An 18,622-nucleotide genomic window follows, 5' to 3' on the forward strand; every position below is an offset into this window, starting at 1 on the left:
GGATGAGTTACTGCAGGATGGCTGGCAAGGATGAGGAATTAAACAAACTGGGGGTCAGGCGGAAAATAAATGTCGCAGGCAAGTTCAAATATAGAACGTAGCCACGAAGTTATTTTCACTTAGTGTCTGAGTTGATTAAACCTCTTTTTCCACTCAACAGACTCTTCATGTCAAGTGGATTTTCTGATGAAGAACATTTTGTGAAAATTGTTTTCGTGAGCCAGGTCTGGGGTGACGGCCAGTTTTGTTTCTGTTATGTCTTTCATTGATAAATTAAAGAAGATTTTCTGGATTGGCAGAACTTAAACAAGCACAATAATCATCACTTTTATGTGCATCCTCATCTGCAGTCGATCAGGAATGTGGTGTTTTTCCAAGGGGAATACAGCAAAGTTGACATTAGCATACAAGAAATACATATACAGCACATACAACTATATATTTCCTCTCTCTCTCTCTCTCTCTCTCTCTATATATATATATTCAACATACTATATGTTAAACTATATAACAGTATGCATTCATAGATATATATTTGTCATGCCATTGCATTTGGCCCATCCCTTCTTGGGATTACTACACTACACAACTTATTGTAAGTCGCTTTCAGGCATTCTCCAGCTAACTGGCTGATTTATCAGTTTCATACAATAACAGCCATCTCAGTCTTTGCACATCACATCTTATATTTACAACATCAAAATATTGTATTCATCTATGAAACAGAGCATTACACAGTTCACAATAAAATGGGCAGTAGAAAGCAAAATGAAACCTGTTGTCTACATCATCAAGACGGCACATAAGAGAGATCCACTTTTCTTCCTATGAATTAATGAAAATACCTGATCTCAGCTCGGCTCTGCTTTTTGGACAGTTTATATACAACATAGATTATAGACATCAAAGTTGTATGTATCTTAAAGAGTTGCTTGCAAATCCAGTTGTACACTATGTACACTCGTACAGCTCCTGAAGCTGACCTGGATGACTGAGAAGCTCCACATATAGTTCTCTGTACCATATTCAGTTTTTATCCTGAAGCCATTTTGGTTTCATCGATAAATCGCTGGCCCACTGTCCTTCACTTTGTGGAAACAGCTCCTCTAAACAAACAAAGATTAAACTTGTCATCGCAATCCTTATATTACAGAACAATATGTACACATCTGTAGACCAGGAGCCAGACACTTGTTGGTCCCAGATAAATATTTGTCTTGTCATCCTGCTTTCTTCCATATCAAGTTACCGATTCCATAACTGAGCTATACATATCTCAGGTCTCACATGATTCCCATCCCATGTCCCCCACTATAGCCAACATTGACGTGCATTTATGTACACCTAGTGCTTATAGCACTATTTTGCACTGATTCACAAAGACCCCCACACAGACTTGAAACAGTTTTGTATGTATAGTTTTACTGTGTTCACAAATTCTTCGCAACAGATATACAATGGATAAAAAGGTATTGAAACAAGGATTTATGTAATATAATTACAATTATTTGCATATGAGATAAGAGGCTGCGAGAGATTTGTATTAGAATGATTAGTTTCGTGAGTGGTTAGATATTGCATAATAAATCGGATATAATCTATAAAATGACAATGTGCCCAAGTAAATTCAGTGTCTTTAACTAGCTTTAGAAAGTTATAAGTGATTTAATCAGTGTCAGTCATTTTTTTATTATTTGGGGGTTTTACAAAGTGTCATCCTGAGCCTGAAGAAACCAGATTGTAAGTCCCCAGTCCGACTCAGGCATATGTTGCATGTTTAGATTTATTCAGGATGCCAACACTTTCTCCAAAAAATGAACATTGCATTTGCTGTTGTTCTCCAGTAGGGGCTGCTGTGTTGTGAAGCGTGTGCAGAGTCTGTCAGGAGGATGGGTTTAGTTTCTCTGATGGGTCACAGTGGAGGAAAGAGACGCTGTACTTAAGCTGGAGTTTGGTCCTGTGGAAGCAAATATTTTAATAATAATAACAATAATTTAGCTTTTGAATGAGAGTTGGTGCTATTAAGAAATATTAATATCTTTATCTATATGTTAGACCTTTTCTCTGAGTCAGACCGAACTATTGTAGATAAATAACAGTTTTAAAAAGTGAAATCATGCAAAGTAACTTTAAAAACTCTCATGAGGTTTTCCAACCTAATTTGTGTCTTTTGGCCTAAAAGTTTAAAAGTGGAGCAAGTGATCACATGTCACTGAACCTAATACCTGTTTTGGACAGTTATAACCTCACATCTGTCGTAACAGACACTTCCTGTTTGCCGCTCCCTGACATTATTAAAAATGAGAGGTTTTCATCTCTTTGCTGATCACCTATTTTCTGCTGTATTTTCACAGTCATGGGTTTAGTGACCCCAAATATTTGTTTAACATTGCAGAGGATATTGTGCGAATCCGATGGTTTAGAGCACAGCACGGGAGGAGAACTAAATATAAAATATGGGAAATTAAATCACCTTTGCAAAGGCTTACAATCACACACACACACACACACACACACACACACACACACACACACACACACACACACACACACACACACACACACACACACACACACACACACACACACACACACACACAGACTCACCACACACACAGACTCCGCACACCCAAACACACACACACACACACACACACACACACACACACACACACACACACACACACACACACACACACACACACACACACACACACACACACACACACACACACCCACACACACTCACACACTCACACACATTATTGAAGTATTGATTGACCAGAATGCTATTGCTGCTTCTGGCGTGGGGGCCGGCTGATAGTGTACACACTATCATTGCATGAAGGGTATTGTTTAAAACGTTGTACTTGTAATATTCTAATGTAGCACAGTGTTAAAAAGTTTTTTTATTTAAATATATACTTTAATAGTCTCACTCAAACACCACTAGTCCACTTTCTCATCACCGTCAGTCTTTGTGCTCTCTCTCTCTCTCTCTCTCTCTCTCTCTCTCTCTCTCCCTCTCTCACCCTCTCTCTCACCCCACCCCTTCTCTCTCTCTCTCTCCCTCCACAATATCTCTTTCTCTCCCTCACTCTCAGGGGAGATAGTGTTGTTGTTTGTTGTTTTAAGCCTGAGCTTGGTCCCACCACTCTCAGGAGAGACGAGAAGAGAGAGACAGAGCACAAGTCTGTTATGGCCCGCTGACGAGGGACTACATGGGACGGCCCACTCCGGGGAGCATCTGATGGGATTATAACACTCTTTTCCAGCTCACTTTTTTTCCCCCTTTCCCCTCCACTAAGAATAACTCAGTGTGTGTTGGTGGTGCAGCATCACAGAGGCGACTCTGTGTTCAAACGGACAGCTCTGTGTCAAGGTTACTGGACCTGATTTATTCATTTATTTTTGTTGAATGCAGCGAAATATCTGGGGCCCATTGTTGAGGAGTTTTTGGAAGTTTGCAGCGCATTTGGAAGAATTCAAGCTTGCAGTTTCCTATTTAGGAGTACAAGAGGAGGACAAAGAGAACACACACACATTCTCACGCACAAGAGAGCTGCTTATCTTGGCACGTCTGTGATGGTGAACTGAAAGGAGAATGAGAGAGGATCTAGTCCCAGATGAGCACTGACAGCTGACACCATCCTCAATTTGCCTTGATTTGATCTGGCACCATACTTCCACTGTCAGTGAGAAGACATGCTAACTCGCTCTGTGATAGGTCTCTAACAGCCAAGACTCTTTGCCTTTTTAGGCTGTCCACACACACACACACACACACACACACACACACACACACACACACACACACACACACACACACACACACACACACACACACACACACACACACACACACACACACACACACACACACACACACACACACACACACACACTGTGCTCTAAACCTTTTGGGCTCTTTTTTTCCCTCCCACAAAAAACAAAAGGACATATCCTTGTTGCCTGGACCAAAATCTACACTGCAAAACTAATTTCCAGTTTGTTGCACTTTTATTTGTTGATTCCGCACTGAGCTGGAAGTGAATTGCTTCTAGCTAATAAGTGTTATCTAATAAATACAGAAGGGGGGACCCAGCAGGCCTGACTTACTGTTGGGTTCACTTTCAGACTTGGTCCTACCAGTTGCAGCTGCAGAGACTCTGAATTGACTTTTGCTGTTTTGGCCCCTGTCACTCTTGGACCTGTTTTTTTCCTGCACCGTCCTCTCAAAGGGAACTTTCGCCCCGGTGCCACAACTTGTGACCATAGATAACGTAAAGGAATCCGGACTGTTTTCCTTTCCGATTTATGACAGCATGGGGATTTTTATTGCGCCACAGAAGTTAACTTTGTGCATCTCTCGCCTCCCAAAGCTCCTATTTTGATGCTTCCCTGAACTCAACTCACGTCTTTAAAAAAAAAGAATATATACAGCCTATAAGATGATGAACAAAGACTCTCGCTTCTCAAGGAAGATGCAAGGCAACTTCTCCACGCGCAGACACTCGTGCATTGGGTACGTATCAGGTTGTGTGGCTGCGAATACAGTTGCTGATGTAAAGTGAAGGCAACATAATACATGTGTTGGCAGAAGTTTGCAAGTCTGCAGTATCTGGGCAGTTCTGCCCGTTTTTGTCTTTTACAGACCGTGAAACATGATCAGCTGATGGTTATTATTTGACAGTGCTGCTCTGTCTCTCTGTTTACACTGGTATTGTGTTGTGTTGCTGTGTTTTCTTTGACTAGTTGCTTTTGTGTTTTGTTGGGTCATGCAGTCTTGATATTTTGAGCCCCTGTCGGAGTGAACCATTTAGATAACATATAATATAAATATTTATATATTTGCAGTTCTCTGTCAGATTAAACCCTAAACTTGGTTTGTGTCAGTGATGTGAAAAACACTAAAACAAATGTCTGCCAAACGATTGGACATGTGCCGTGGTGAAGCCAGTGGGTGTTGCTGTTGGTGAGCTGCGGTTGGCCGCGCAGGCCTCGGGGTGGTATTGCGGATCAATGGCCCTGTCCACCAATGTCCCTCCTTGGGGTCCGTGGACCTGAGCCAAGCCGAGGCGTCCGTGTTAGGCACGGTATGACTGTCATGTGGTCCAGGACTTTTGGGTTTCATAAGCAGGCTGAAGAAGTACTGGAGCACTGTGGAAAATGAAACAGAGAAAAGTAAAGTTATGTGTCAAATGAACTTACTTTGAAGAGGTACATAATGGTGACAGGCCCCCCTGCTGACAGACTGATGCAGCTGATTGGCCTAATTGTAGTTGTACTTAAAATGACTGTGTAATCAGCAGACCGGTTTCTGGGAAAACATCAGATCTACTACAGGTGTCATGAGATCCCTGCAGCACAGGTTGTTACAGAGACTAAAAATAGTGCCGATGTATTAAACAAAAGAGCCCAGACAGGAAAACGCCGCATATGAAAATGCAAAACACGCACACACATTTTGGAGGCCAACATGACTCCAACGTGAAAAGCTGCATCATTAAAATAAAGTCGGATTGATCAAGGATCTCTGAAGTCAGATCCCTCGTGGGATATTATTCAGTGCAGTGTGCGGTGTGGCAAACTTCTATGAACTCTGGGCATAAGGCATGTGCCTCGCGAGTGTCATCCGTACTCCTCCAGCCGTGAGCCTGTTTGGATCATATGAGGAGATCAAAGCCGGAGATTTTAGACCACAGCCAGAAATACAGAAGTACAGAACAGAACAAATCTCTATTCTCCTGTTACCTGATTTGTGTATCACACTTCCTAGCTGAAAAAAAAAAGAACTGAAATGGAGTCATTCTCGGGAGCTTCTGCTCAAAGCAAAGTTCAGAGTTGTTTTTTTCATTTTTCAGTGCCAATAAAACAGCGATCTATTTATTGTATGATCTCGGAGAGGATAACATACTGAAATAGTACTTAAACTAGTCAAGGGAGTCGTTAAATTCATTTTTAAAGTAATAATCTATCATCATGCAGCACGAGCATACACACTCACACACAGATACACACACACTCACACATAGATACATACACAGACACACACAGATACACACACTGACACAAAGCAGTCTCTTGTAATCCAGATGTGTCCATCACAATAGACAGCTCTCATCTTCACTTGTACTAACAGTACCAGGGCACTATTCATCCTACCTTATGACTTATGACACACACATACATACACATACACTTACTACACACACAGACGTACACCTACACGCACATATACACATTAAAAAACGTGCACATACACACCCACATGCACATGCACATTCTCACACATATTCAAATACACACACACAAACATGCACATATAAACATACATACGTACATATTAAAGCACATACACACAGACAAACACACACACCCACCTAGTAACCTTCTCAATGTTTTTTTATGGCCTATGTGTGGTGTCCATTTAAACAGCACAGCGTCAGTGCATTTAGCCGGACACGGCTGGAGACGGGAGTTCTTAGTATCAGGATAAGGTAGTTGATGTTGCTCTGACAGTTTGAGAAGATGCCATTTATTTATCTGAAGTAGAGGATGATAGGAAGAGACGTTGAGAGGACAAACGCAACAGCCGACTGGCTGGGAGAAAGAGATAATTTAGACAAAGAGGGTGAAAGCGCAGACGAGAGGGCGGTGAAGGAGTGATAGAGACAACGTGGCTGCGATAGCCCTGCTTTTAGTGCAGAGATAAAGAATGAGTGGAAAGAGAGGGTCAGTCGAAGAGATGGGAGAAGGGGGGGGGCGTTTACAGACAATTAAATAGATTTTACTGAAGTAGATGAAAAAACAAAACAATAAAGTGCCATGTTTAATTCTGTCAAACTGACAAATACAACAAAGTTAAAACTTTCATACATTTATTGTTTTCATTGTGAGGGAGAGATCTTTGCCGAATATGGTTCAATTTCCGTTGTAAATGATAAAGAATTAAGTTGTTTGTAAGTTTACATTTACGAATGTGGAATTTGGCAAAAAGTAAACAGAATAGAAATTAGATTCATAAGGAAAAATGCATTATCGTCTTTATAACTATAACTTTATTCACCACATATACAGAGAGTAAAGAGCGAAATCTGAGATAGAGTTATAAATACAGCTATAAAATTATTAACAGCCTTCCACAATTCAAATGTTAAATTGCGATATCAAAATAAAGCTTTAAATAGAGCAGGCTGAAATATATATATAAAAAACAGTAACCAACTAAAATGGTTTTGAAAAAGTGACACTACAAAGTATTAAAAGAAAACAGAAGATAAGTAGACAGGTGAGGACAACAAAGTACAAAATATTACTTACATGATATTTTTTTATTTGCTTTTTTGTGATAGAGAAATCATTGCCACATTGTGTTCCAATTTTCTTTGTTTGAAATTTTACATTCATGAATATTTACAAGAAGTAAACATTAGGTTAATAAGGAGAAATGCATCATCGTCTTCGTCACTATAATCATCACCAAATATAGTAAAGAGTAATATCTATAAATATAAATGCATACATAGGATGTACACAATAAAAAGAGCAGTTAACATCTTCACCAATCTTTAACCAAAAAAAAGTGTCAAGTGAGGCCATCCCACCAAAGGGCAACAGTGTCAATGTCAGAGGTCCTAATATAGCTGCCACCACCCCCTCCCCAAACACACACCCAGATTAGTCAATAGGGCCTGTGTGGCTGTGGCGGGCTGGCTGCTGTGTGCGTCACTGCTGTACTCCATATTTTCAGCATGACTGATTTCCCCAATCGCCTCCAGAGCCTCATCGATTCCTGAGGCTGGCAGCAACAGCAGCCCGGCACAGCCCGGCACAGCACGGCACAGCACAGCACAGCACTAATGCTGCTGAAACTCACGAACATGAACGGCTCCACTGTGTGAGGGGACATTAAAAGTGTCTCTCCTTTATCCAAAGTTCAAAGAGACTGTGGCAAGAAGCAGAAAGATATTAAATGAAGAGGAAGTGAACGTTTTAATTGATTATTTAGGATTATTGTGGAAACTGAACAGAGCGGATACGCTGCTGCTGCTGAAGTTATTTGTTTTGCAGAGGATGTGGCCTCAAAAAATATGTTGTTTGATCTGAAAGGTCTGATCAGATGTAATTCAGTTCAATTATATTTCATATATGGCACCAAATCAAAATATACATTATCACAAGACTATGGTAAATTGGTAGATTTTATATTTTATCGTGAAACCTGACATATTGTTACATGTTAGAATGATACATTTAAAGTTTTAACCATTGATGAATATATATTGTTGAAAACTCCTGTTTTATTTCAGACATCAGTGCTGGGTGTCAGCGCTGCCATGCAGTAGTATCAGGACGACTGTCCATTGTGACCACTAGAGGGAGCACCTGACTAAGCTTATGCTCAGAGACAAGCTGATCAGAGAGCTGAGACCTGTTGACTAAGCACTAGTTGGACAAGAGGGAAAAAAATGTGTTGATTTGGTAGATAATAATTTTATTTTGTGAAACTGGAAACACCACATCATCTCAGCCTCGAGGTTCCAGCTCCTCACAGCACAACTGTCTTATGATGAGATGTGGAGATACTGAGCAGAAGCATTTAACGTCTTTCTTCCACCTCAGTGACGCAGATACATAAACAAACTAATAGCTTATTTGTCAAGATTGAATGTGTGAAATTAAGTATAAACAAAATGATAATATTACAAAGCCACCATAGATGATATTTTTTACTTTAACTATATAAAATAAAATGACTCCCTAACCCAAACTTTATCCCTTTTTCACGGGAGGACTGCAAATTTGATACAAATCGATGCTCCGCTGCCCCTCCTGAGTCGTACATATAAACTTAAAAGTGTTTTTTTTACCATTTTCCCATTGCCCAGATTTGAACCTCGTAACTGTCCAGATTTAGCTTTATAAAGCATAATTTTTAGGTATTTTATATGCATTTCCTTGAGTGCCCGTGGCCCTCGTAGCACTCATACAGAGTGCTGCATTCTTGACCTAATCTAACCTGAACCATGACCAGTTCATCTAACCTTAACCTAACCACAATTCATATCTTACCCCTAAACTCTTCCAAGACCACAGCAATTAGGTTTTGCCTCATTAGTAGCAGGCTTTGATGCCCATGTAGACTACTGGTCAAGGTCAGTGTTAACAATACAAAAGGTCCTGAAGATGTAACAAAAATGTATAAACATACACAAACACGCTTGGCAGCCATCTAACTAACTTGTTTCATAGGTGTGTGTGTGTGTGTGTGTGTGTGTGTGTGTGTGTGTGTGTGTGTGTGTGTGTGTGTGTGTGTGTGTGTGTGTGTGTGTGTGTGTCAAGGTTAGAGTGAGACTCCAGGAAATTAATGTAAGCCAATGGTAAGGTCCTCCAAGTCACTGAAATAAGACCCTGTGTGTGGTTGAGTGTGTGTGTGTGTGTGCGTGTGCGTGTGCGTGTGTGTGCGTGTGCGTGTGCGTGTGCATGTGCGTGTGCATGTGCGTGTGGCTGCATTTTTCACGTGTGCCCACAAGTCTGTCATCCGTGCAATCCCCAAGTCAGCGGAGACCCAAAACCCCACCGTCATGCGAGCAGATGGCGGCCTAATGCATCATGAGGCGACACACTGATAGCCTTTACTACAGTACATGCTGTAACATGACGTTTGTCATCACTAACTCAGATAAATATAGGCTGGTAGCAGCAGCCACATGCTGACACCTGGTGCTGCTGCTTTGTTTTACGTATATACTCAATATTTTAGACAACGTTTGTTTCTCCAAGACATTTGTTTTAGCCTGAAATAATCACAACATTCTTCTCCAATTTCCGATGTGGATACTTTGCATTGTTGTGTTGAACATTGCTGCAATTTACACAGTGTGTTTGTTTTTGTTTTTTTAGGAAAAGGTTGTTTTGGGGAATTAATCATTCCTGGAGATTCTGTTAGAGATGTTGAAACTAGAGCAGCGACTATGGGCAGCCCTGCTCATGTGAATATGCCCGTGTGTGTTACATTACTGTGTTTGTGTACCCTTTTCTTCTGCCGCTGCTTTTTGAAACTCTTGAACTCTGCTGTGCCCAGCACTCTGTCCCTTTAGACAAACTCACATTGTTTAGTCCAGAGTGGTTAAAACAGACAGTTATTTCAAATTGTAGAGGAGATCCCAGAGTTTTTTTAAGACCGCAAACAGGCTGAATTTAGAAGAAAGTAATGTGTTGGGTTTTGATGTATTAGAGGCAAGTTTCTACCAAAGTTCTACCATGCTCTTTTAGACGCTTGTGAATGAAATAGTGTTTGTTTGTATATATCATGTGGCTGCAGAGAAAGTCCAAGCTGGCATAATATGTGAGAGCATCACACAGTGTTAACAACTGCATGTTTGGATTTATGCAATAAGTCTTTTAATGTGAGAGCACTTTATTTATTATTTCAATATCAGTAGCAGAGGACACTTTCATCTGCACTCTGTTGCTTTTCAGACACAAGCAAACACATCCAGGCTGACAAAGCTTTATTCCATTGAAACTGATTTGAGTGTGATTCATGGAGACACTTCAAGTTAATACACCAAATTAGAAACACGTCATCAAATATTTACTGTATACTAACAGTTGTGAGAACGAGTGTTCAGGAGAAATTCATGTTAATAATCAGTTAAGTAATCGACCATCACTCAGGGAAAACTCTTATTTTAGTGGTCTTGGTGTTAGACAAAGATTTTGATGAGCAGATAGTGTTTTGTTCTGTTTCTAAACTCACATTTTAGTTGTGATTGATTGACATGTTTTTTTTTTACATTCTTGTGTAATTCACTATTTTGATAATATCCAAGTCCTCTTTTTGAATTGATTATTTGGCAAAATCAAAGCCAAAGTGATTATTACCTTTGTGCAGAGGTTTCTGTCTCTACTAGATTCTACTCAGTTTATCAGTATAGCAAAGTGATATTTTATAAAAAATACAAGGGAACATGGAAAATATTGCAGTCTCATCATTATCACGCTGTTGCATGAACTTTTGAAATACTAAAACTTTGACAGTCACAAAGTTGGTGAATGTTCTTTCTTCATTAACCCACAGGAGCACAGCTAATCCTGTCGTTTCCCAGTTAAAGTCCAATACTTTAATATAAATCAAACCAACGTGTTTTTGAACTGAGTCCCGTTCCCTCCTCGTTGTGCTGCTGGAGTGTTTTATTCCAATGTAAATGTTCTTGTGTTTTGATTCTAACCTCACCAGTTGGCAGTGGACAATATGACAGTGGAGATTAATCAGTGTCAGCTCGCTTTACAAAACAAACCACAAACAGACGGTGTGTCCACTGACGGGCAACAATCCTGGCGAACAGCGCTCCTTGCTGACTTCAAAACAGCTCGTTATACAGGAATGCTTACCATGCCTCTGTGTAGCCAACGCATGATGTCATGAGGCCCCTTCGCAAATAATGGACTATTAAACCCACAACTTGGGGGTCAGCCAGAATTTATGATGCCTCCCTGTTTTATGAGTTTTAAGAGATCACCACATCCACCTGGAGTCCAGCGCTTCAGAACACGACTGTCTTAAGATGAGATGTGAAGATAGTGAGCAGGAGCAAATGTTTCATGTCTGTCTTTCCTCAGACATCCACTCTCTTCCACCACACTGACGCAGATACATGAAACACTGTGAGAGCCTCTGTGTTCCTGCCAACCTATATATGTGTGTGTGTATGAATGTTCACTCTAGATAACAAGGAATACTTCACTTGAAACATGTTATTCCTCTAACTGCACATGCAAACAATTTTCCTCTCATGGAAATGTGTCAAAAGTGCAGGTCGCTGTTATTCCCACTGGAGATAAACTCTCCAGTTTTACAAAATCCAAAGTCAGATTGCAGGCCAGTGTTTGCACGGTGTGTATTCACAAAAGATAAGCGTGAACTAAAGCTCGGAAACTAAACAAAATGAAAGAATTAAGTCTATCAGGTTTCACTTGTAGCGCCTCTTAATCAACCTAAGAGAGGCCGGATCTTGATTCTGATCCTGCACAGTCAATCCTGCTAAACCCAAGTAGCTACCATTTAAGTCATGTAGTCATGTGATTGGATTTATAATCTGTTGCTGCTTAACTGGGGCTCCAGAAAACTATAATACAGAGCAGTGTTGTAGGTCTGTTCAGTTTGTGGTTCAGATTGTTGTGCGTGTGCACCTCTTCAGATTTCCTTACATGGCAGTTTTTTTTCTTGACCACTGCAGACACAGAACCTTTGTATAAGAGTAAAGGATTATATCAAATCGTTTTAGAGAGAAAACACCACAGTTGTGAGCTGCCTGTGTGTTGCAACCAACATAAATATAAAAGTGAGAAATAGAACCATATCGCATGAAAAGACTGCTTCACATCAGTAGTAACAAGGCTTTCATATAATCAAAGGGGCCTATTTCATATTCAAGATACCTGTTGAGCCCCGTCTGTGTATATGTTCATACTTTTTTCTATTCTGTTCTTTGTCTATTGTTGTCTCTCTGCCTGACGTTCGTGAATTCCATGGTGATGAAGTGATGCCATTGATTGATTTGCCAGTTTAATTGAACCGTGTCGTGCTGCATGTAGGTTGGGTTCAAGTCCATTTATGGAGATGTTTTCTGTGCGTAAGAGCGAGCTGGATGGCGATTGATCGTTTGTCCAGCCCCACCACGCCTGTCTCTGTACTCGCGAGGCACGTACAGTACATATCAGCTGTAGCTAGCACGCTATATTAAGCTTATATTAGCTCCACGAGTTGGTTAAAAAAGCCGTCTCAAGTTTCCTGCTGCCTTTTTTATTAATGGCTGTTCTTTAAAAGGATCTTGAATATGAACTTGATGATATAAGATGTCCAAGATAAGCTTCATGCCCCAGAGTTTAAATCCTCATGATGATCTGTGTATAGGACGTGAAAGACAACATTGTTCTTGTGTTGCAGTGTGGAGCTAGTCAGCCCTGGTTTTATTGTATGAAAACAAATATCAGACTGTCACTTCATTCTTACATAACTCTGTTTTGCCGCTTAGCTTATGTACATGTTCATATTTTTAACAGTATGTTTTCACTTAGTGTTACACAATGAGGGCAAACTGATGTGTAATTTAACGCTATCTTGTGTAACCTTGGCTGGAGTTGCTGAAGTGTAAAACTCTCCAAATACAATGAGGAGCCGGACAGAGCTGCAAAGGTTAGCTTTAACGCTAAGGGACGTCTTCTGCTGGGGAAATACTTGGTTTGGTTGCTTTGTTTGTTAGTTATCAGGATCACACTAAAACTACTGAACCGATTTCATGACATTTTGTGGATGGGTTTGTGAGAGCGGGCCTTTTTACAACATTCTCGTTGATTTGTCAGAGAATCATTCGTGGATCTTGATGAAAACAATCATACATGTTCCTGTGACCGATATTTATGAGTCTGTGGATCTAGAGATAAACGTTGTTTAAGAAGAGGACTGTTGGGCCTTGGCAAAAGTATGCACTCTACTGGGTACCATTGTTGTTCCTTTATATTTTAGTCTTGGAAAGATTCAAACAAAACACAGATGAACTCTTTAAATAGGGAGTATCCATCTCATTACAGCCCCATTAACACCAGGAGAGATCTGAAGCTTCAATGACAGGCCTAGTTGTGGTTACCATGTTATCACTCAATCCTATATTTCACTATTATATTTCTCCCCCCTCAGGACTCGAAGAGGTGTTTTTCTCACACTAATTTGAATGAAATATGAATATATGAAAACTTGTTCTCTGTGGAACACTAATCCATGGTAGGACTTATTCTATCTCTGGGAATATATCCTGTAGCTGTTCAAGGTTTCACATGAAGCATACAGAAGGTTTCGTATTTACTTTTCTCATTTCTGGTCTTTAAAAGTACACTTCCCCAGGCCACTTGTGACCTTGCACGCTGGTGCCTAAGCTTGTGTGTAAGAACATACTGTATACAAATAAGTGTGTGTCCGTGTATTTGCATTTGTCTGTGTGTGCGCACATGCTCTTCATTCTGTGCAAGCTGTCCCAAGAGCTACTTACTATAATACCGTATCATACTCATCCTGTCATCAATCTCTTTACCTAACATAGACAAGACATACTTGACACACACACACACACACACACAGACACGCACACGCTCACTCACATAGACACACACACGCACTCCATCTGGAAAGGATAATGGCACTGTGTACAAAGAGAGGGTGCAGTCCTGCCATAGTATCAGGGCTCTCTGTGTGTGTGTGTGTGTGTGTGTGTGTGTGTGTGTGTGTGTGTGTGTGTGTGTGTGTGTGTGTGTGTGTGTGTGTGTGTATATGTGTGTATGAGAGAGAGAGAGAGAGAGAGAGAGAGAGAGAGAGAGAGAGAGAGAGTAGGGGTTAAAACATTTGGAGAAGGCAGGGACCAAGTCTGCTCTGACCCCGCCCCCTTTCTCAGCTCTGACCTCACTCTGAAACTTGTTCCCCCTTGTGTGTGACGCGCGCACGCACACACACCCACACACACAGCTCGGTCACATGCCTACACACACAGCGTGCTCACCGACGTACACGCTCAGTTGCTCACACACACACACACACACACACACACACACATCACGTACAGATTCTGTGCACAGTGTGTGGCGCGCTCGGACACACACAAAAAGAACGCACACGCAGACGGAGTGGGGGGGCTACTGTGACAAACTGGAGCAGAAGAGCAAGTTTGCCCAGGGAGAGGAAAGGTCTCTGTCTGTCCTGTGACTAAAGGTATAGCAGCCAGAGGGGGGGAAGAGGAGGAGAGAGAGAGAGAGAGAGAGAGAGAGAGAGAGAGAGAGAGAGAGAGAGAGAGAGAGAGAAATGGAGAGGGCAGCAGTGTTGCGCCACATTTAGACCCGCAGCAAAGACGAGATGTGCAAGGGGGACCGATTAATGGAGCTCTGCGGGGAGTGATGAGAAGCTCCTTGAACAGACAGGCAGGAGGGAGGGAGCAGCTCGCACAAGGTGCCCAGAGACCAGCACACACACCCCGCACAGCCACCGAGAAGAACGCCGACCAGCACCAGCTGTCAGTGGCATGTCTCACTGGAGCCACTGGTCCTAGAGCGGGCTGTCCCCTCCTGCCAGAGGTAATGAGAAGTCCCGGGAAGCCGCGGAGAGCCGGACAGCCCGACGGAGCGAGACAGACCAGGGAGCGGGCCGCGTCTCACAGGGATGAGAGGGGCCACACGCTGAGAGGAGCCGAGCGAGGGGGAGCAGCGGAGCAGCCCCGAAGAGGAGGCGGGTGAGGACGCGTTTCAGAGAGTAGGCTAAAGAAACATGAGTGTGCCGACGAACTGTGGGTTCTGTTACTCCGTGGAGCGGAGTATCACTGTGCGGAGTGGGGACATATGGGGATCGCCGTGTGCTGTCAACAGGCCCATTGACATCATACAGAAACGCAGGCGGTAATTAAGCGCTTCCTCATTTACTCTAACTCAGTGCTTTTGTCTGTGTCTCAGTGTCTCCTTTCATCTCTCTCTCTCTCTCTCTCCCTCACACACACACACACACACACACATACTGTACATCCAGTGTGTAGCACATCATAGATCAAACTCTTACTGAAATTACAGTTTTTACAGAAATGACTTGTGCTGCATCAGTGACAACTTCTTGAATCAGTTATAAACTTAAACAATATGGAACAGTTTATCTGGCTTCCTGTGTTTTTTAAAAAAATCTTTTAGAGAATATGAACATCTTTGACAATGAGTATCTGAAATCTTTGGACTGCATACTGTTTTTCATCAGCTGCAATATTTACAAAAACATTCTTTTGGCCCTTATCAGTTTTTGTTCATATCTCCAACTCCCAAAATATTTCTTATCATGTTTCCTCTTGAACACTTGTGTTGTGTTTTTTGTAAGACTAGGCACTGTTCCAGGTGGGGCACTTAAAAAAAAGAAAAATTATACTAATGATTAATTAAACAAACTTGACGACCCGTATCATGGCTGTTAACAAGAGTCAATATAGTGAAACTGTGTAAGAGTAAAAGCATTTGGATCTGTTTAAATGATTGTATCTGGGGGAAAAAATAATGCCTTTGGAATGTGAATCTTTGAATTAGTACTGCAATTTAGAACACAAGGTCATGGCTATAGTTATACTAATCCAAGACTTGACAATGAGGAAACAAACTATACAGAAGTATAATTTTAAACCTGTGTGGGAGTCAGAAAAGCGGCTGTAAAACTCTTTTAAAGGCAGGAAAGTTTAGCCAACACCTTGCAGAACTATATAATCAAACTGAAATATGATTTACAAAAATAAAACATGTTAATTTTGATTTTTACTAATAAAGCAGGATATGATACAATACGATACAAGATACAAGATGCATTATTTATTTTCGAGGGGTAAACTAAATGTCACCTTACACATTGGACAAACAACAGGCAAGAGGAAATCATACATGTTGGATAAAGAAGTGAATTGAGACACTGATCACTCATGTGTTTTAATTTAATCGTTACATTTTTAATGTGGCTTTAATCACCGGTCAGTCTGTTACGTCTTAACAGCAGCCGTGGATCATTGTCCTGCACTGTCACTTGGCATTCAGTCCCAAAAATGTGAAACAACCACATTCATACGTCCTCAACACCGAAAACAATAGTCTTGAATGTGTGTGATTGCGGACTGCTCGCACATCCTGCACATCAGTGCATGAGAAATCTGGTCTTTCTCATGAAAGTATCTGCCATGTAGCCCTGATGCTGCTGTTCCTGACACAAATGTTCTCACAGGAAAAGTCCAACATAAGTAGCTTCGCACATAATCCTTAATGCCAGTGGGGAGGCGGCGAGGGAGGACTCTGAGATAAAGTCCTGTTTACATTATGGACTCTTTCTCAGGCAGGATCCTTGTTTATCAGATGTAATGCAGAACATTTGCGAGCACGGGGCTTTTAAAGGGCAGTTGTCCTTTCAATTTAAGTCCCCTCAAGACCCATGCCAAGAAATGTAATTGACTTCTGCTCTTAAACAAGCAAAGCTCTCCTCTGTAGCTGAAACTTGAGGGGTATGGATGGAAATGTTAGACAATTACTTCATGCTCAACTGCTTTTATAACACCCGCCATGTCTAGAAATTCTCTGCCTGCTGGATTATATTTTGAAGAGCAGAGGTATTTGTTGAAGTCGATGTGCAATGGCCTGGGAAGTCACAGACAGGGAGGGAGACAGGGAGCAGGGAAGGTATCATTTTGGGGCACATTGGTGACCAAAAGAGCAGAGTCTGGATGGATTACAGGGTGTAATTGACCTTGCCAGTGTATATTTGGGGAAACTATTAATAACATGTTCAAGAAAGACATCAAATCTTTAGATAGAAGTATTGACTGGTGGCGTGTCAGGCTTCTGTATCCTACCTTTACTTGCTCTTGGGAAAAAAGTACCCACTTTGCTTTTCCCTTTCCCCCTTTTGCCAGGCATCGATCAATCCATATAAAGTATAACGCAATGCTGCTATAGTCAAAGGGGTATCCAGAGAGCTGATGTCAGAGAGAGCTCTTTTTTGTATCTATGAAATATGTTTATGCTTGAGTGCATCCTCACATAGGCATGAGAAAAGCTGACAAGATGAACCTACGGGTCGAGGAAGGATATAAATCGGAAGCTTTGGACATCAGACACCAAACCGTCTCGCGTGCCGCTCCGTTAATCACAAAAGACAACAGCCAGACAACAGAGGCCCTTTCTCCTTAGATGGACATGTGGCAAGGGGATGCAAAGTTTTATGTGAGCGCAACACGTACCATGCAAATTGATACCTCTGCTCTTGGTGCATCTCATACTACTTGTTTAAAAACCCTCTGGAGGAAAAGTGATGGTTCTTTTTGCCCAGTGGCGGTTATTGTTTTCTCCTTTCAACTTTCAGCTGTAAAGGTAACACCTGCTTTTCCTTAAAGAGGACCGATAAGGGGATTCTGTTCGAATTCCTGGGCCAGTTGCAGCTTATTGGCTGCGATGTGTTATGCTGCATTCATTTATCCTTTGATTTCAATTTTATTAACCTAAAATTGGCTTTAGCCTATGAAAGCCGTCTGGCACATTTAATGTAACTGTATTTGCCAGCTAAGAACAACATAATAAAACTTGCCTTTTTATATCAGCGGCGTCGCTCAGTGGACGGCATCATCGGTCGATCAGCTCACCATTTTGGTTCAGACAAAAATATCTCAACTGTTGAATGGATTTACATGACACTTGTTACAGACATTCACTGTCATCAGAGGATGAATCCTAATGACTGGTGATTCCCCAACTTTTTCTTTTGCACCATCGTGACTTTGTAGTTAAATATCTCCACAACTTTGTGACCAACTGCCATCGCATGCATTGGTATAGATACTAATATTCCCCTGAGGTAATTTTGGTAAACCCCTTGCATTTCATCTGGCGCCACCATTAGGTCACATTTAAGTTTATCTAGTGCCGGCAAAGTGACTCACATTTCCACCAGTCTCTACTTTCTGCTTAGTGTTAATAAGTAAGTAGTAGCATGCTAACATGCCTAGCTACACGGTAACCAGGAAACCTGCTAAACATGCAACATGTTAGCATTGTTAATTAGCATGCT

The 18,622-nt window shown here is 41.4% G+C and overlaps 1 protein-coding gene across 5 annotated transcripts in view; it reads left to right on the plus strand.

Annotated features, from left to right (window-relative positions):
• pde4ca (phosphodiesterase 4C, cAMP-specific a) overlaps positions 1-18,622 on the plus strand; it is a 45,991-nt gene that overhangs the window by 6,594 nt on the left and 20,775 nt on the right. The window contains exon 1 of one of the 5 annotated variants that reach the window (XM_035170620.2): positions 3,107-4,525. The exons of 1 other annotated variant lie outside the window; for it this stretch is intronic. In XM_035170620.2, coding sequence (XP_035026511.1) covers positions 4,452-4,525 — 74 coding nt within the window. In that variant the 5' untranslated portion in view covers positions 3,107-4,451. Of the gene's footprint in view, positions 1-3,106; positions 4,526-14,400; positions 15,445-18,622 lie in introns of those variants that run through there. 3 more of the 5 variants (XM_035170612.2, XM_035170614.2, XM_035170618.2) reach the window with 3 other exon arrangements.

The sequence above is a fragment of the Hippoglossus stenolepis genome, chromosome 11 (genome assembly GCF_022539355.2).
Source record: "Hippoglossus stenolepis isolate QCI-W04-F060 chromosome 11, HSTE1.2, whole genome shotgun sequence".
Classification (NCBI taxonomy): Eukaryota; Metazoa; Chordata; class Actinopteri; order Pleuronectiformes; family Pleuronectidae; genus Hippoglossus; species Hippoglossus stenolepis.